Below are 21002 nucleotides of genomic sequence, written 5' to 3' on the forward strand. Positions count from 1 at the left end.
CGTCAGAGGAAGAGAGATTCTTAGCAATCACATGATAAGAAGAAACATGGAACTTGTATCCGCTGGATACACAGAGAGTGGACAGCAGGGCATGGCGGCTCCATTCACATAGCCACAGTGGATGGCAAAGCCCCCAGTGCCCACAGACTGAGAGAGGACAGTGGAGCATGGTAGCTTCGTCATTCTGGTGGCATCGAAGTAGCCAGGCCCTGCAGAGAGCAGAGAATCACAGGAAGTAGGCCTAAGCTGCCCATAAGACATCTCCTAATGTCTTATGGATTGAAGAGGGTGCAGGGTGGGCTGAGGTACACCCCCATGCATGAATTTCATGCACTGGGCCTCTAGTTTTAATATATTTAAACATGTAGGATTGCCATACATTTTAGAAGACAATAATGTTAATGAATAGCATAAATAAAATGCACTATAATTGTCTTTCAAGAAAGAAGGAAGCAAACAGTGTGAGCAAATATACAAATAATAAAATAGCTAGAAAATTCGGTGCAAAAAATGGTGGGATATGTGTCTAAAGAGATAACTTGGGACTTAAGTGTGAGGGACCCTAGATTTCTAAACTAAGGAGTTTGATGTGAATTAGGTATACAGTTAATGTTTCTGTTCAATTAAGTGGTAAAAGCATCATTTAATATTAAGGATATTTTATTTCTTGATATATTTTCTAAAATTATCAAAAATATTTTGCAATATGTACAAATCAAATCATTACAGTTTACATTTAAAACTAACACAATTTATATGTCAATTATATCTCAATTTTTAAATAATATTCTTGATCTTTTTCTGCACTCTTATAGGTAATGCTCAGAATTGATCCTAAAAGGTATCCTGCTCTGAGCCTTTGTGTTAGGAGGAATTCAGTTACCTTATTCCTGCCTCTGTACTGATGAATGTGTACCTTGAGCAAATCATTATTGTAATGTGGTGGCCAAAGCACCTTTAAGAACAAAAATTGTGGCTTCATTAAGATTACCAAGCATATTTCCATTGGAGGCAAGTTTAAAAAGTTCTGTTTATTTTTATTTATTTATTTGCTTTTTAAATATATATTTTTATTGATTTCAGAGAGGAAGGGAGATGGAGGGAGAGATAGAAATGTCAATGATGAGAGAGAATCATTGATTGGCTGCCTCATGCATACCTCACACTGGGGTTAAACCCACAACCAGGGCATGTGCCCTGACAGGGAATTAAACCATAACCCCCTGGTTCATAGGTGTAAGCTGAATCATTGAACCATGCCAGCTGGGCAGTTCTGTATGTTTAAACACTAAGGTTTCCAATAACTGTATTCTGGTCTACTTTTGTAGACCAGAATACAGTTATTAAAATGTGTTTTGTTTGTTCCACTCCTTCTACTTTTTGTTGTCCTTCCTTATCACTGATAATTCCTGTCCTGGAAATAAGTCCCATAAACCACTATAACCTTGATGTGGGTTCCTTCAAAGAACTGCCTCCACCTGCACTGACACAAAGGATATTGTCTAAATTTTAATCTTTGGAGTCTCTACTTCCAAGAAATTACACTTTCTAATGCACAGAGTGTTCAGTATTCATAGGCTGTAGATTCAAATAAATTTCAAGGACAAGAGAGTAACATAAGTGAGTAAAATAATCCAGGTATAAGCAGTAGGAATTAGTGAGACTGGTGTGAACATCAATTTTCAAATTCTAGACCTGTAGTTCCTAACCCTTTCCTTACAGTAATGCAGTGTTTTTCAACCTTTTTTGGGCAAAGGCACACTTGTTTCATGAAAAAAATCACGAGGCACACCACCATTAGAAAATGTTAAAAAATTTAACTCTGTGCCTATATTGACTATATATAAAGTAATTCTCTTGAATAGGAATCAAATAAACACAAAGAAAGTATTTTATAATTACTTTATTATGAAATATTAAGTAAACAAAATAGTGAAAAATTATAAAATTCTTGTCTTGTCTGCACCTACGGCACACCAGGCAACATGTGCCGCGGAACAGCGGTTGAAAAACGCTGCAGTAATGCATCATCCAGAGAGCTCTGATACAATGCTGATGCCTGGGACCAACATCAGAAAAATTCACATCTTGCTATGTGGGTCTAGACATTAATTCTATTTCTTTTTGAATTTTTCCAGATTATTGTAATGTGAAGGCTTGTTTCATTAACATTTTACTTTTACATGTAAATGATCATAAAAATCATCTGGAAAATGTTTAAAAATCAAGGTTCTTAGCAATTTCTCAGGGAATTGTAAATGAATAGGAGAACTAAGTGTAACTTTATTATTTTAAATAGAAATTTGGCAACCCTATTCTTAATCCCAGTGACTCTCAGGCAGGTAGTCTGTGAGCCAAGATTTGAAAAGCATTTGTTTAGATAAGACATAAACCCTTTAATACTGTATTTTCCGGCGTATAAGACGACGTTTGAAATGAAAAAAAGTCAACCGAAAATCGGGGGCAAAAGACCAAAATTGCACAAAAATTACCTGCAAATCTTGTAAGTCTTTTCTTTGAAGTGGGGGGGGGGTAGTCTTATACAGCAAATATAGGCCTAAACCTATGTTTTAACTGTAAAATTAGGGGGTCGCCTTATAGCTGGAAAATATGGTATCTTGTCTATATAAAAGCTTAAGCGACCATTATGACCAGTCAACCGGTTGCTATGATATACACACAGGAGCTGCCCCCAGTAGTCAGTGTACTCCCACAGCCAACCTCCCGCAGCCAGCCAACCTCCCGTTATCCCTCCCCGCAGCCAGCAGGGGAGGGATCCGGCAAGATGGTCCAGATAGGCCCTGATCACCAGCCACGCGGAGGCATAAATTTGTGCTTAGGGCCTTCTAGTTTAATAATATCTTTTCTGCTACTTCTATTTTGCTTTATTTCTGTTCCATTTTGAGAAACTTTGAGGTTAATTTCTTATAGGTTTATCTTGATGATTATATATAACTAGAGGCCCGGTGCATGGTTTCGGTACATTCCCTGCAGGCTAGGCCTGTATGAATCTATGCACTGGGTCTTTGGTATGCATATAAATAAGATCTTTTGAATCTCTTCCTGCTCTCCCCCGACCCCTTTCCCTCTGAAATCCATCAGTCTGTTCCAAGTTTCCATGTCTGTGCATTGAGCATCTGACCCCTGATGGTCAGTCCACAGCATAGCTACCGGTTGAATGGTTGAACAGTCAAACAGTCCCTTAAGCTTTTATATATATAGATTATATATGTAATATATATTTGTATTTATAAATTATAGATACAATATATAATTACATATATTTATATATTATGTATAACATAATTATAATATAATAGATATTAAATATAAGGTATTGAATTATATGCTTGTTAATGTCCTGGTTTGTTCATTCTAAGAAAGCTGCTCTGCAATTTTCATGTTTAAGGTCTCAATATCTTTTATGGTTAAGGTCCCAAACAGGAATAGAGACCATGCACAGTCTTAGGTATCTTTGTTGGTTCATTCTACTTCTTGCCCAATGCAAGCCAGACAAGATCCCTTAAGAAAATGATCTCCAGATGCCTTATTTCCCCATCCCCTTTTTGGGGGGGCACTGAGGGAAATCTGATATTGGACTATCAGTTTGGGTCATGTTTAAATTACTTTGAAAGCAGTTTTGCTTAAATGATAATATTGGAGTCACATGGAGAAAGCCAAGGATGTATCTGTTTCATCCCACTTCCTGCAATTTGTAAATGTGCCTCATCTTGTTTAATAGCATATCAAGAACTAAAGACATTGAGCATTTTAATTTTCATATAGAGATTAAGACTTACTATTCAATGTAAATGAGTTTATGACTGCTGTAGGCAGCAAACAATTTTTCACAATGTTTAAAGAAAATAGAAAGCAACAATGGCTTATGTTTAGCACTGTGAGCATTTGGTAAGATTCTTGCCCTTATACCTGCTTGCAAGTCCCTGACCCAAAGGAGTTTATTCAACAGGAAAAAAAAAGAATATATAAATATATCAATATATTCTAAAGCAATGAGAGAAGAAAATGAAATGCACAGAAAATAAATCCAAAACTGGAAAGAGAAAATTATGTCAGTTTGTCATATTGTCATATTAAAATATTTTTGTCAGATTTAAGAAACCTTAGTTTGCTTATTATATCCAATATTCGTTTTATGACATTTGATGGCATTAATGAGTTGTTGGCAGAAGCTTGGTTAACAAAATTTTCTAGGCAATGCATACCCTGATGTAATTGGACTGAGACCACCACCTACCATTGTCATTCTGGGCTATATTCCATCAGACAGGCTTCATACAAGACATTTTTCATTGTGCTACTGTGGTAATTTTTAAGAAGTAGGCATTCTTCCAGATAATGTAGGGATGGTAGATAGTTCCCTAAGATCCTTAGAACAATTAGATATAAATTGCTTTTATAAATTTCCATGTGTACTCTCCTATGACACATTAATTGGAAGCATGCAAAAATGTGATGTTAATTGTGATTTCTTACCAGAAATAGTATAGAAACCACAAGAATAATGTTTATTAGTTTGGTAAATGAAAATAGCCCACTAAACATACCAATATCCTATCTAATAAAATGATAATATGCAAATTAACCACCACTCCACTACACCCACAAGCCACACCCACCAGCCAATCAGGAGATAGTATGCAAATTAACCCAACCATGATGGCTGCAGCCACGCTGAGAGCAGGAGGCCTGGTTTCCCCAGAAATGGAGGAGGCCAAGCTTTCTGCACACTCTGCCAGGCCCAGGCCTCCACCCAAGGCTACAAAGTTTCAATTATAGAAGATAAATAAATTCCAGATACCAGGACCTCTGCTTGGGTCACCAGGGGGTGTGGCCAGCCTACAAACCATCATAGGCCCCTTACCCAGGCTACCCCATACCCCAAGGGAGTCCCCACCCTGATCTGGGACACCCTTCAGGGAAAACCAGCTGCCCCCCTCTCCCCCCCCCCCCCCCCCCCCGCACCAGGCCTCTATCCTATCTAATACAAGAGTAATATGCAAAATGACCATCACTCCAACACACAAGGCTTCCCCCCTGTGGTAAAAAATGGCTGCCTCCATGTGGACACAAGATGGCCACCACAAGATGGCCAGCAGGAGAGAGCAGTTGGGAGGGACCAGTCCTGCAAGGGAGGGCAGTTGTGGGCAACCAGGCCAGCAGGGGAGGGCAGTTGGGGATTATCAAGCCTACAGGGGAGGGCAGTTTGAGGTGTCCAGGCCTGCAGAGGAGGGAAGTTTGGGACAACCAGGCCTGTAGGGAAGGGTAGTTGGGAAGGACCCAGACTTGCAGGGATGGCAGTTGGGGGGAACCAGGCCTCCAGGGGAGGGCAGTTTGGGGGGGACCAGCTCTGCAGGGGAAGGTAAGGAGTGGCCAGGCCTGTAGGGGAGGAGCAAATGTGGGAATTAGGCTGTCAGGGGAGCAATTGAGCATCAATCAGGCTGGCAGGGGAGTGGTTAGGGGGTGATCAGGCTGCCAGGCAGAAGTGGTTAGGGGCAATCAAGAAGGCAGGCAGGTGAGCAGTTGGGAGCTAGCAGTCCTGGATTGTGAGAGGTATGTCCCAGATTGGAGAGGGTGCAGGCTGGGCTGAGAGACCTGCCTATCCGCCCCCCCCTTCCCCAACAGGGCCTCTAGTTTATTATAAAGATATTGGCTTAACATAGATATGAAAATACAAAGCTTCATCTGGTCAAATTTATTTGACACTCCCCAATCCAATCTTACACTATGAGACACATAATTGCTTTCTACTTTGGGTCCCCATCAAGCTTGGTTTATACATGTATTTTATCTGTATCACATTCCATCTTGCACATTATTTATATAAGGTTCTCATTTTGTACTAGAAAACAAGAAATTTGAGGACACAGACTATTAATATTTAATTTTAAAAGGCAAAAATATACTGTGGGGTAAAAACAGATCATTCAATAAATGGTGTTGGGAAAACTGGTCAGATACTTGCAAAAATGTGGATCTAGACCACCTTCTTAAACACTATCTTAGCTAAATATGCAGAATGAGCTGGACCTTTTACCCATCTGAGATTTTTTTTGTTAGTAGAATTTTTTTTTCTTCTTGTTGGTAGAATATTCAATTGGTTGCCCAGTTATGCATTTGTATTAATAATTTTGAGGGTCTTTAAAATGTTTTAGAGAAAGATAATAATAGATATAAATAATTTCTCTTGTGCAGTAGAACCAAGTGTTTAATGCCAATAAATACAAAGAAATCAGCAGAATCAAAGATATCATCTCAAGGAGGATTTTAAAAGAATCTCTGATGTTATCCTTTCTGCTTTAATTTTTATAGAACTATTCTTTATTTCTAAGAGAAGAAATACAGAGCAATTTAAAAATAAACAAAATGCAAAGGCAGCTATTCTCCTTTTGTAGGGTTTCCAATGATTGGTTAATTCAGTTATAATGATTTTTGTTATAATAACATGTTTTTCAAAAAATAGATATTTGTATTGATTTCAGAGAGGAAGTGGGAGGGAGAGATAGAAACATCAATGAGGAAAGAGAATCATTGATTGGCTGCCTCCCACACACCTCCTAATGGGAATCCTGCCAGCAACCTGAGCATGTGCTCCCACCAGGAATCAAACCATGGTTCATAGGTTGATGCTCAACCACTGAGCCGCAGACCAGATACATTGACATGTTTTCAGTAGACTTCTGGGTGTCCTTTGTTGAGGTCAATGTTCAAAAAAGATCATAAGACAAGGGGAAGTGAAACAGCAGTTTATTACTCACAGATCCTGGAAGTGGCCCAGGCATATCTTCCTGGGCACATAGTGTGATGAGGCTCAGGGCAGACAGGGAGCAAGCAGCAGGACCTGGGACATATGCCTTTATTACCTTTTGGTCCAATAAGTGTTAGTAGAAAGCTTTGGGGTTCTGGTCATGCCAAATTTGTCAATTCAATCTAAAAGAGCAAAAGCCCATGAACTTCATGAGGGATTTATATAAAGAGTTCACAATGGAAAGGATATGTGTGGCAGGAGTTACCTTATCAATAGGGGTGCAGGGGAGGTCATTTCAGGAATTTAACGCTTTCTTGTGACTCTGCAAGCTGTTACTTAAGGCATGAATTCCAGGAGGGGCTGGTGTCAGTTCCAGGAGCCTGAGAAGACCCCTCAGCAACACCAAAGAGATGTAGAGGCAGCAATATTATGGGGTGGTTTAGCTAAATTATCAACAGCGCCCTTATGAAAAGGTCATCCCAAATACGTAACTTTATTTTTATAATTTCTAAAAATCAGGATACCCACCACTGAAGGCGAAGATATATCATAATGAAAAATCTTCTAAAGCAGTAGTTGGCAAACTCATTAGTCAACAGAGCCAAATATCAACAGTGCAACAATTGAAATTTCTTTTGAGAGCCAAATTTTTTAAACTTAAACTATATAGGAGTGTACACTGTTGTTAACTTAGTTAGGGTACTCCTAAGATGGCCTTTGCTAAAAACTCAAGGGGCCAAAGAGCCGCATGTAGCTCCTGATCCACAGTTTGCAGACCACTGTTCTAAAGCATCTGAATCCTAAGTTAAATCAGATGGACTGATCTGAGTCTGCCTTGAAAAGGAAAAACAAACTGGAAGGATAAAGGATATCTTCCAAGGCTAAGGTTACTAAAGAAGGATGATAGTTAATGAGACTTTTTTTTCCAAATCATAAACAGAAAAGGATGAGAAAGGAACCACAGAAGTGGGAGAGAAAAAAGCAACAGCAACAAATCCTTTGGCAATGTCAAGATTCTCTAATGGCTAGAGGCAGGTAACATGTTGACACCAAGGTTGTAAAATTAAAGTAACTAAATATCAGTGTTTATATTTGGATGCAAATATTTATTGACATAATAGATAAATATAGATTAAAAGAAGGAAAAGCTGAAGATGGGAAAGTAAGGAAGGAAATTAAACTTAACTGAGCAATTAATATATGCAAGATACACCATTAGGAGCCAATAACTCTTCCAACAGAAACTTTGAAAAATATGAAACTAGCACAGCCTTTTTAGGTATTCTGCCTTACAGATAAGAAATCATAACCTCAGTAACCTGAAGTAACTTTCCCAAGTAAATATAGCTATCAAGGGCAAAAGAAATTCTAACCTGAGATGGGCTAATTCTTGTTTTTAATATATTTTTATTGATTTCACAGAGGAAGGGAGAGGGACAGAAACATAAATGATGAGAAACATTGATCAGTTGCCTCCTGTAAGCCCCCTACTGAAGATCAAGCCTGTAACCCAAGCATATGCCCCGATTGGAATTGTACTGTAACCTCCTGGTTCATAGTTTGACCTCAACCACTGAGCCACACCAGCTGGGTATGAGCTAATTCTTTATTCCACTCACCTAGTTGAGATACCTACATTGTCTCATTCATTTTGTATCAAAATTTAGATCATAGGCATTATTATTTCCATTTTACAAATAAAAGAAAGTGAGTTTAGTTTGGCATTCTCTAAATCCATTCCACTAGCAAGTGCTGCCTTATGACTATGTTTTGAATAGCTAGTGATGTTTAAAACTGACATTAAAAAAGAGTCAAGTACAAAATGTTAACCAATGTCATTCTAATACATTCAATTAAGAAAACCCACAAGGGTGTATTAACCTAGATGTATAAGAACAATTGGATAAGTCTTGCTTAAGGCAAATGTAAACTCTTTACCAAAGAAGTTATAGCCCCTAGATGTGAATACCCACCATGACCTGCCCAGTTAGGAACTTATGATCATCAGATCAGGTTACTTTTGGTCACTGGCTTGTCAGATTGATTACAGAGCTCATTTATCATCCATCCCCTGCCCCCTTTCAACTCTTCCTCCTTTATATGCAAAAAAATTGCATGACTATTGATTCTACAGTATTTGTGTGCGTGTGTGTGTGTGTACAATTCTTAAATACATCATTTATTTATTGCGTGTTCACCACACTAAATCAATTCTCTTTCTATCACTATCCCCCTTTACCCTATGCTACCTTGTCAGCCCCCTCCCCCTTTCCCTCTGGTAAGAATACTTTATATTTTTAATGTCAATGTGAACTCATATAACTGTTAGCTTTTAATCATTAATGGTAATAATAATAGAAGAAGGGGGAAAATGTTTACTATTTGTTAATATTTATGGTAAATATTTTAAATGCTTGAAAATTTTATTCTCAAAATAACCCTTTGAAGTAGCCCTATTTTACAGTGAAATCACCTGATCCTCAGAAATAACTAACTGATCAAGTTATTTGGTCAAAGATCATTACTGCATAAACATCAGAACTAAAACTTGAAGCAAAGTCAGTTTTACTGCAGAACACTTTTCATCATTTGGCAAAACTACATTTATAATACTATGTTGGCAATTCTTCTTGCCTTCCTTAACTGCAATTCTCTGGAAGTTTTGGCAATCTGGGTGATATTGCAACAAGACTGAGAAAACTCTACAATGAAACTTCTCATTTATGTTATCACCAAGTGAATGTTTGCTTCATCAATGACTATAAAGGTGATAATGTGTCTATTAGAGCATGATGCCTCACATTGTAACTGTTGCTATTTATCTGTTTCTTCTCTGAGAAACACTAAGAATTTTATGAACCACATTTTGTGAAGTTCCTACAATGCCTAAGAGGCACAGAAAACATAAATTTAAAGGTGCTGTTCATTATAACATCAAAGTATCAAAAAATATTTGAACTGTCTGCCAGACACAATATTTTCTTTAATGTGGAAAATTTTAGATTCTCATTGTTCAGATGATCAAAGGCTTGTCTCCAATAGCTACACTTGCATTAATGAAAGCACACACTCCACTGAAAATCCTTTTGTATTTTTCTTATAACAATGGCCTGAGCTGAAGCTCCACAAGGGGAAAAAAATTTTTTTTTCAGTCAAATAGATTTTGAAAATGGTTATATCATACCACCTTCTAAGGGATTTATAAGCATTTGTGCATTATAAAGAAGTGGATTTCAATTTTCTGTACATCTGAGTTGCTGGTGTATTGCTTAAAAATGGAAGCCCCATAGTTTGGGTGAAGTTATTACCCAAGCGTATTATTTTTTAAAACATTATAAGTTATTAAAAATTTAAATGTTAGAAATTATAATTTTTCAGGGTAATTTTAGATTCTAGGTATAATTTAAACCCATGCAACATAAAAAGAACTGAATTTATTTCTTAGGTGGTATAGACAATTTGCCCAAAATTCTTAGGAATGAGGTAGTGAAGGATTTGACTACTGATTTCTCTTATTATATTTACAATATACTTTTCCAAAATATTGTGGGCTTATTTATTTATTTATTTATTTAACCTTCACCCGAGGATATTTTTCCATTGATCATTAGAGGGAATTGAAGAGAGAGGGAATGACAGAAAGAAATATCAAGCCATAACGGGTTTGGCTTAGTGGAGAGAGCATTGGCCTCAGGACTCAAGGGTCCCAGGTTCAATTCCAGTCAAGGTCATGTACCTTAGTTGTGGGCACATACCCAGTAAGGAGTGTGCAGGAGGCAGCTGATAGATGTTTCTCTCTCATTAATGTTTCTGACTCTCTATCCCTCTCCCTTCTTCTATGTAAAAATCAATAAAATATATTTCTTTTAAAAAAATATCAATATGAGAGAAACATATCAATTAGTTACCACCAGCAGGAGCCCCAACCAGAGCCCAGGTCAGGGAGGAGCCTTTAACCAAGGTATCTTCCCTTGACTGGAATCAAACCCAGGACCCTTCCATCCATAGGCTGATGCTCTATCCACTGAACAAACCAGCTAAGGACACTGTAGGCTGTGTGTAATCATTTTGGAGTCTCTATCAAATATACCTAAATTTAATTTTATGAAAAAAATGTAGACATTTATTAAAATGCTATGAATTGTAATATTTTCATAGACAATGATTATTTTATTCATTTATTATTTATTCAGAGATTATGCATTGGCCAATTACTGTCTGGCAGACACTCACTGCCATTAAGGCTGATAAAGATTCCCTCTGTTTTGTCATGGTTTATTACGATACACATAGGCACAGAAAAGCAAAGTAATATGTGTATTCAAGTGAGAGCAATACAGTGTGATAATAGGGAGCATGTAAAATAACTTTTCTCTGAAATCTGAATTGAGGTAGGTTAAATCGCCTATGCAACCTTTTTTAGTTATCATATAATTGTAGAATTTACAGAATTTTAGAGTTCACCAGCTTAGGTAGCCTTCTGTTTAACCCCAAGGAAACAAACTGACTTGTTTGAGGTTAGAGCTAGCCAGTGGCCATGAATTATTGAACTCCCAGGATCTGTTTTACATAAGAAAAAGGATTTTGGAACATAGACTGTCCTCCCTTCCTCTCTCCCTCCCCCCTCCCCCCCCCCCCAAAAAAAAGCACTAAATGATTTTTTATGGTTACTTTAAAGATGTGCTCAAAATATAGAGGGAGGAAAAAAAGGAAGGACGGAGGAGATGATGGAAGAGAAGCAGATAAAGAAGGAAAGAAAAACAAGAAGGAAGAGAGGAAAAGCAGGGAGACAGGCAGGGAGGGAAAACTTCACTTCTGATGTTGGTTGAAAGGGTAAGGATGCCCAATTAGAATACACTGCCAGCCATTCAGCTACTTCAAAACTACTGAGGCTAATCAGTAAGATTAGATGTCTTGGTTAATAAATATTGAATATTATACTTAAGAAATATGATATTTTTAAGGTTTTGAAGATTTTATTCCAGACAGATTGATGATCATATTGTTTACATTGCTTCCTGGCTTGAAATATTGATGTTCCTGCAGGCATACATACCACTGACATATTGATATCTCAGAGGCTAGACACAATCCAAATGTAGCTGTCTTGTAATTCTTCATTTTATTTTTTACAAAGAAGGAACTTTGCATTAGAATTTAACTTTGTTGTGGTAACTGACTACTATAAGCCCCACTGAGATTCCAAACCCATGATGAATGTTTAAAACTTCTCCTTGGGATTCCACTCATTTTGTGATGCTTTTGTTCTTAGCTTACCCTTTCAGCTTGCATCAGTGAAGGAAGTGTCTCAGTGGGAGGAATTCAAGAGCATTTTTCTAACCCCTTCCTTTACTTAATTTAATTTCATGACCTGTTTTCAATTGTAACTTTTACAGGAGGGCAGGACATGCTTAATGAAGCATAAAGAAAATCCCCCAAGCAATGGCAGTGCGAAACCAGAGCCTATCTCACAGGTATTTTTTTGTTGGTTGGTTTTTATTATGTCAGAAAACACTTTATTTTTAAATTAGAATTATTTTATTTTAATTTTTCCATGACCATTTATCCCCTCTATGCCCTGTTCCACACCCACATTCTCTCCCTGCAATCACCACCTTGTTGTCCAGGTCCATGAGTTCTCTCTCCCTTTTTTTTTTTTTTCTTTTTTGCTCAATCCTTCCACTTCCACTTCCTCACTTCTGCACCATAACTGTCTGCCTGCTCCTTATCTATAAGCTTGTCGCTATTTTGCTTGGTACTTTCATTTGTTCATTAGATTCCACATATAAGTGAAATTATATGGTACTTGTCTTTCACTGTTTTGTTTTGTTTTTTTCACAGCATAATATTCTCCTTGCAAACTATTTTTTTTTATTGACTTCAGAGAGAAGAAGAGAAAGGGAGAGGGAGGGAAGATGAGAGAGAGAAAGAGAGAGGGAGGGAGGGAGGGAGGGAGGAAGGGGGAGAGAGAGAGAGAGAGAGAGAGAGAGAGAGAGAGAGAGAGAGAGAGAGAGAGAGGGAGAGAACAATGAGAGAGAAACAGGAATTGGCTGACTCCTGTATGCCCCCTGCCCCTCCCCTCCACCCACCCTAGGGATCAAGCCTAAATTCTGGGCATGTATCCTGACTAAGAATGGAACCAGTGACCTCCTGGTGCATGGATTGATGCTCAACTAACTAAGCCACACTCACTGGGCCATAATGTTATCTTACATACATTTGCTTCAGTGAGTTTTCTCTTTTGCTCTTACTGAAGCAGGGATATTGTATAGGCAAATCAAATATATTCCTTCACCTAGTGCTTCTGTACCTTTCCATGATCACTATGCCTGCCACTGAGCTTTTAGTTTTATTATCTGAGGTACTCAGAAGAATAAGGGTGAAGGTGGTGTCCCTTCCTCCCCTCATCCCCAACCAAGAAACAAAACAAAAATAAACTTAGAATAAAAAACATGCATCTATTCCTTAGGGCAGTGGTCTGCAAACTTATTAGTCAACAGAGCCAAATATCGACAGTACAATGATTGAATTTTTTTTTTTTTTTGAGAGCTGAAAACCGACTTATATGCATGAGCCAGGAAGTTTCAATCAGTACTGTAAGTGCATGCCTGCCTACGGCATTTTGTGCAAGAGCCACACTCAAGGGGCCAAAGAGCTGCAGGTGGCTCGCGAGCCGCAGTTTGCCGACCACTGTCTTAGGGGACAAATAAAAAAATCTGGGGATGAGAGGAGATAGAATAAGTACATTTAATACCACAAAAACTGAAAGAAAGAAAGAAAGAAAGAAAGAAAGAAAGAAAGAAAGAAAGAAAGAAGAAAGAAAGAAAGAAAGAAAGAAAGAAAGAAAGAAAGAAAGAAAGAGAAAAACAGATACAACTCAGGAGCTTATTTCTGAATTTCTATCTCTACTGTTCAATATTTGACTAAAAATATAACAACTCTTAGGTTTCATTTCACTTGACACATTTTTTCCCCAAATTTGGGGTTAGATTTGAATGGTTTGGCCAAAGTCTTCTCAGAGTATTTTAAAGTATTTTTCCATTTGTAGACAATATAGTATGATAGTATGAACTTTCATGAAGTAGCAATAGTAATATATTTCCATTTATTTTATTTTTGTTTAGCTTTAGTTTTCTATCAGATATTGGTTGAGATATATGAATTTTAATTACTATCCCATTACACTTTAAATGTTGCGATATATATATATATATATAATATATATATATATATATATATATATATATATATATTACTCTCCTAATTGTCTTTTTGTGCTGTTTCACAGAAATTACAAATGCCTCCTTGTACTGAATGTGAAGTGGAAAAAAAACAGGAAAAAACAATTCACCAGCTTTGAAGGAAGGATGACTAAAGAAGAAAAAATACTGTAGCTGTCAAAAAACTATGTTTAAAACATTCATTTGCTATTGTCTTCATATCCTCTTTAGACCATAGGCTTGATGAAAATACTAAGTTTTTAAATCATGTAACTTTTTCACAATTTTATGTACTTTATCAAGTATTATTCAAATTGTCCAAAAGATTCCAGGCCAATTATGATCCTCAAGCAAAAGCCTAATTAAAACAGACATCTTCAGTCATAAATAGTCATTGTCCTCAGTAAATTGCCCAATATAATTGGTCTCTTTTGAACTCAAATGCAATATAAGTTAATTCTTATGATTCATTTGAGTATTTATGACTTCTGTGATATAATATCTAGTACTTTCTGTGAAATCTGCTGGAGGATCATAAAATGTCTTGCATCCTCAGCATTCTTAGAATCCAAATTGCAATCACATCATAAAGAATTTAGTCCCCACAGGCTAATTAGATTCACATTCTTTAAGATTGGAGTATGAATATTTGTTTGAGAGTGTTTATTGCTATTCTTATTATGTAGAACCATGGCTAATCCAATTCTAGATTAAATGGTCAACTTTTGATCATGATGGCATATTCAAAGAAATGTAGGGATTTAGTCAGTTAAGAGAATTCATTAAGTATAGTGGTTATAATGTAGATAAAATATCTAAATGTACAACTAAATTTCTGACAACTGATTAGATTTTTTGGCATTCTATAGACACATCCCTATGGTTGTCTGTTGGAATGACTTCAAGTTAGAATCAAGGTATTTTAAATGCTTGGTATGAAATTTGGGTACTGCAATGTGGGATAGGAAGGGGGTCCTAAAATACAAATATGCAAGCAGATGATATACACTTAAAAATGGGGATTTGATAGAAGTAAAATTGCCATGTGGAGCCAATGAACCCAGATTTGTATATCTTGGAAACAAATGTATTAAAATAAATAACTGATGTGATAATCTTTGAAGTTTGAGCTCCATACAGGACTATCACTAATCAAATAAATTCACTCCCGAATAATTTGAACATAGTTCACAAGCATGAGAAATTGATAATTAAATAATCATCTGATTGATAGGGTGGATATAGCATCAAATTTACAAACTCAAATTAATGGATAAAATGATCATTGTAGTTGGCCTGAGCCAAATATATGTAGACCCGTTTGCAGAAAGCATATACAAGTATGGGACTTACACATTAGATACGCTAAGCATTCATTGGGGCATTGAATCCTGACAGGCTGTGTTAGAAATATTTAATGATGTACACAGATTTCATAAAATCTGTAATCAGTAGATGAAATCCAATTTTAGAATAACATGGTCAACCTTTGATCACGATGGCATATTCAAAGAAATGTAGTTATTTGGAGAAATGGCAAACTATCATTAATAGTAAAAATAACATTGTGCCTGTTGTATTTACAAAACAACTGTGTCATTTATCAGCATTTTTCAGATTATAGGCTAATTCTAAGAAAAAGGAGAATTAATTTTATAGATGACCCATATAATTTATAGGTAAGTGACCATGATAGAGAGAAGATCAAAGTCCAAAGTTTCTGCTGATTTCTTGCTCTAAAAATTTTGATTATATGAGCAGGAATATAGCTAATTTCTTGAGTCCTGTTCGTTAAATTTTTCCCACTGTACCCATAAACCCTAACCATCTTCAAAGTATTATGAAAGGGAAGTAGATAAGTTAGTTTTAATTTAGGTCCACTTTCCTATTCCCATCCTGTGCCTCAACTTCACTCCTAGATTCTATGGATCCTATGAAAGTTAATCACCCATTTCACCTTAGCACAGTATGTTATGAGGCATCTTTGGAACTAATAAAAACAAAATCAGGCTGATATTTTCTGAAATTTTTATAGCATGTATGATGAAAAAATGAGAATTTGGAATAGTATTAATCAAATATGAACAGCTTATTTGTAATATTTCTATGCTATAAATTCCTATCCTAGTATTGATAATAAAAATCAAGTTGCTTCTCTTAATTATTGTTATGATAAAGAGGGCTTTGAATGAATACAATGTATATACTTTTTCTTTAATGAGAGATAGCATCATTTGTCCTTCAGACTTTACTGTGGTATATTCATTGTATTATTTGTTTCAAAACAAAAGGAATTTGTAGCAGAAAAAGCTTTATACATATTTTTAAGAAATATTCTGAGAGTTCCTTTTGATAGTTACTAGTAAGTTCAGAATACCTTTATTAGTATGCTCTATGAATGTAATGAATGCATTTTATTTCTCTCAATCCTTTAATTACTAAAATAGCATCAGAGAGGTTTAAAATGCTTTACTTACACTTATATGTGTGGCTTTTGTCTATAAGAGAGGGACCATTTCTAATTATGTCTTTTAATTAACAGCTCTATAAATAGATGATTGTTTTTGAGGAGTTAACATTAGCCTAACTATCCTCATGTGGAAGAAAGCATTAACCTGAATGTTGAATATATTTAGTATGAATTCTATTATGTACCTGTAATGGTAAGCAGTGAAAGATTTCTTATGTTTTACAAAATATGTATTTCTATTGAGAAACATACTTACTAATGGACTAACTTCATATAGGGGTTATCAGAACTACAACAACTTATTTCTCTCTAGTTGTTTTAAAGTACTAATCTGCTATATATTCATTCTAAGTTATGAATTTGTTTTGGATTTTGTGTTTCCTCTTATATCCAACTATGTGAATTGGAGTAGTGCCCCAAGTGTATCAGACCTAAATGAATGCTGACTGTGTCTATCCAATGCCAACATTTTCAGATGAAAAGTGAAAGATTCAGTAATGCATCTGGATGTGACTTTCTGTGTGATCCTAAATCTCTGAGTGCTGAATATATTAGATGGCTAACTATTGATTTTCATTCCTTAATCATCTATTTAGCATTGTAGTGTTATTTCAGACATAATTCTGTTTCATAAAATATACTGGATTACAAGTCTAAGACATTTCTATGCGAAAGAGATGTTGGCTGTTTTAGCTGACAATGTGGATAGGTAGAACTTTTAATAGTGGAATATTTTCTCTTTATAGCTCAGTACTGTAATTAGCACTAATTGCAGCAGAGGCTGAAATATTATTAACTCAGAGTAGGGTGAGCTGGCCGGACCTAGCGAGTGATTAAAACATATACCTGTTTATTTAGGGAACATTTTCTGTCATGTGTAAAGTCTTAAACTTCCCCAAATTATTTGTGCATCTGGATTATGTACCATAGTCTTAATGTCCGAGTGATGAAGGATAAAAGGTACTGAAAGATGGCCTATTTTTCCTCAATAAAGATTTATTATCAAAACTACAATGTATATTATTCTACATAAACTAATTGGAAAAAACCAACAACAAATATTAACATTAAACATAGTACTTGCTTCTGTGTATCAAGATCTAAGAACTTTTTAGAGATATCATCCTGGACGTTTCTTCAATCTCTCTTTGCCAGTGTCCTGGCAATCTTTTATTTTACTTAGAGTGTTCTTTCATTTGAATGGAGTTCCATGATGGCAGAGATTTTTATCTTTTTGTCTGCAAATGAGTCCCAAGTGCTTAGGACTAGCTGCCCCATAGAAAGTGCTCAAATATTTGCTGAATGAATTAATTCAGAACCTGAAGCAGCAAGGGAAGAAGGAAGGGAAGCTAAAAGGGAGCATATTCTAGTAGGATAATGAGACTATTAAAACCAGTGTTTTAGGAAGAGGGAATAAATGCTGTCTTTTAGGAGTTTTGTTGTTATTTGTTTTGTTTGTAGGCTTTTTTCCTTTGCCTTTTTCTCTGGAAGGATTATGTATGGACCTGTAGCTGTGACTTTAGCAGAGTGGTTATGACAGTGCTGGATGAATTTTGGAATGCAGCTCAATGTAATGGACATAATTCACAGAGAATGTATGTGTCCTCATTGGAATCCAGCTTTGGCATTCACTCTGACTTGCACAGGTCACTTAATTTCTTTTAGCATTAGTTTCTCAGCTCTTGAGAGATTTTCCTCTGTTGTGCTGAGCCCTGGCCCTTTAGCAGTCATAACTCAAGGACTGCTGTGGAAGTAAATGAACACCTAGAGCCGTGGTTGGCAAACTGAGGCTAATGAGCCACATGCAGCTCTCTGGCCCCTTGAGTGTGGCTCTTCCACAAAATACCACGGCCTGGGTGAGTCCATTTTGAAGAAGTGGCGTTAGAAGAAGTTTAAGTTTTAAAAATTTGGCTCTCAAAAGAAATTTAAATCACTGTACTATTGATATTTGGCTCTGTTGACTAATGAGTTTGCCGACCATTGATCTAGAGGATGGGGCTCTGGAATCCACAACACTCATCTTCAATAGTATTTATACTTTTCTTTTATTAACTGTATTTTTTAAATATATATTTTTATTTATTTCAGAGAGGAAGAGAGAGAGAGAGAGAGAGAGAGAGAGAGAGAGAGAGAGAGAGAGAGAGAGAGGAGAGAGAGAGAAGCATCAATGATGAGACAGAATCATTGATTGGCTGCCTCCTGCTTGTCTCTTACAGGGGATTGATGCTCCACCACTGAACCACGCCAGCTGGGGAAATGTATTTTTCAATTACAGTTTACATTCAATATTATTCTATATTAATTTCAGATGTATAGTAAAGTGGTTAGAAAATCATATAATTTACAGAGTGGCCCCCAACCTTTTGGAGAATTTTCCTTACAGGCATTTCAATCAAGTCCCATTCTTTCCCATACACGTTCTGCTATACTTTCAATGGTGAAAGAGAATCCAAAGTCAAATTTCAAAGTGATTTGAATATCGCCAAATAAGATAATCTCTGTGATTTGTTCATTCAGCCATTCCACTTTTCAATGAGGATGCAATGGTAAGCAAAAGTATTAATTTTGAATACTAACATACTTAATGCCAGTCATTGTTTTAGATACAGTGAAGAGATTAAGCAAAGAAAAAAAATAACCCACAGACACAGACAATAGTTATTACCAGAGGGAAAGAAGAGTGGGACAGGGGGAGGTAGAGGGTAAAGGATATATGTTATGAAAGAAGACTTGATTTGGGGTGGTAAACACAAAATACAATATATAGATGATGTATTATAGAATTGTGCACCTGAAGCCTATATACATTTATTAACCAATGTCACTTTGATAAATTCAATAAAAGTATTATAAAATATTCTCAGGATTATTTGAGACATATTACAGTTTTCCTTATTTCATAAATTAGGATATTGAAGTAGAGAAGTGTTAATGAATTGTAAATAGCACAGAACTAGTGAGAGACAGAGGAGGGATAAATGAGTTACTGGAATCTGTGTGCTTAAGCATTTCACACACTGCTTCCGCTGCAGAGTCCAGAATCCTGCATCTATGGTGCTTGCAGTATAGAAAAAGAAAGACAAACATTAACAAAGGAAGCACACAATAAATACATGACTGTACAAAGAAAGACCAGGGTTCTCTTTACAGCATACCATGGGACACAGGGAGTGGAGTATGAAGGCAACTTGGCTTGTAATGTCTTCACTCAGAAAATGACATGAAACTAAGATTAATGAATGTGTAATATTTTGCATGATGTTCAAAACCTTAAAAATTGGAAGCCTTATTATAGTAGTTTCTATACACATTTGCATTTTTCAGCAGTTGTGAACATTTTAATTCGAAGATGCATTAGTATGAATAACCCTCATATGTTTACTTTGAAAACCAGTATGTTTTATGAGGAAATACTTTGCTTAGATTTCCTCTCTCTCTCTCTCTCTCTCTCTCTCTCTCTCTCTCTCTCTCTCTCTCTCTCTCTCCTTAAATAAAGTGATGCATTGTTACTTTGTTACTTTGCCTTTTCTCTATGTGTTTTATTTGAAATTGAGGTTAAATGCAAGTCATAAAATTACTGTAATCTACCCCAATAAAAGATAAAGCTGCAAATTGACTGTATCTTCAGGACACCCACCAGCCAATCAGGACTGAGTATGCAAATTAACCCAGAAACGATTTCAGGGTAATTTGTATACACAGGCTCCCAGTGGCCAGGGCAGGACACTTGTGTCATCGCTGTGTCGATGATGCAGGTGTTTTGCAATGCCCCAGCTGCTCTGGACCTCTGGGCAGCATGGGAAGGCAGAAAGGCAGCTACAGACAGAGCAAGGCAGAAAGGCAGCGCTGAGCTGGAGCAAAGGCATGCCAGCAGCCAGGGTAAGGAAGGCCCATTCTGCACAAATCTTTGTGCATTGGCATCTATTTTTATAATAAAATACTAAGTATTCCATGGTACAATTGCCAAAGTTAATTGGCTTTTAGTTAAGATCTAATGTGATTTGTGTACTTTTACTTTCCAACATAATATAAAGCTAGATTTGTCTGATTAACTCATACTGCAATTTCTAGGAATTCCCACTTTTAGAAACTCCCACTTGACGTGGTAGATAATCATTTTTCTTTAACACACCATACCACTCAATGTTTCCTTTTATTCCCTGAGATATGAATAAACAATGCAAACTCACTGAGTCTCTTTCCTGTAGATTGACCTGTGTGTCTTGCAGAGACCAAGGAGCAGGGAGGTACCATGGTAGTGCTAAATTTTTAAAGAAATTCTCAAAAGCCTTCCTGAGCTTGGGTTTTAATTTTGCTTCTAAAAACACACTATTTATCAAAAGATACTTTATATATACACACATACACACATGTACGCACACCTACACACACACACACACACACACGAACACCCCTATAGGAGTGTTCACATAACACTAAAAGTGTTAAACTTGATTGTGAGCAAAGATTTGGAGTCATAATGTTTACCTTAAATTCTTTGTTCTGCTAACCTCTGCGTGTTTCAGTGTCTCCACCAGAAAAA

At 36.4% G+C, this 21002-nt stretch overlaps 1 protein-coding gene and 1 long non-coding RNA gene across 4 annotated transcripts in view; one reads left to right on the top strand and one right to left on the bottom strand.

The window, feature by feature from the left end:
* Positions 1 to 18472, top strand: part of LUZP2 (leucine zipper protein 2) — a 286277-nt gene extending 267805 nt beyond the window's left edge. For both annotated transcript variants that reach the window (XM_084893618.1, XM_084893619.1), the window contains 2 exons: positions 12166 to 12243; positions 14058 to 18472. In XM_084893618.1, coding sequence (XP_084749744.1) covers positions 12166 to 12243; positions 14058 to 14129 — 150 coding nt within the window. In that variant the 3' untranslated portion in view covers positions 14130 to 18472. The remainder of the gene's footprint in view (positions 1 to 12165; positions 12244 to 14057) is intronic.
* Positions 1 to 21002, bottom strand: part of LOC311627274 — a 356010-nt gene that overhangs the window by 260365 nt on the left and 74643 nt on the right. The window lies entirely within an intron of this gene.

Source organism: Pipistrellus hanaki (assembly GCF_964339955.1).
Source record: "Pipistrellus hanaki genome assembly, chromosome: 9".
NCBI classification, from domain to species: domain Eukaryota; kingdom Metazoa; phylum Chordata; class Mammalia; order Chiroptera; family Vespertilionidae; genus Pipistrellus; species Pipistrellus hanaki.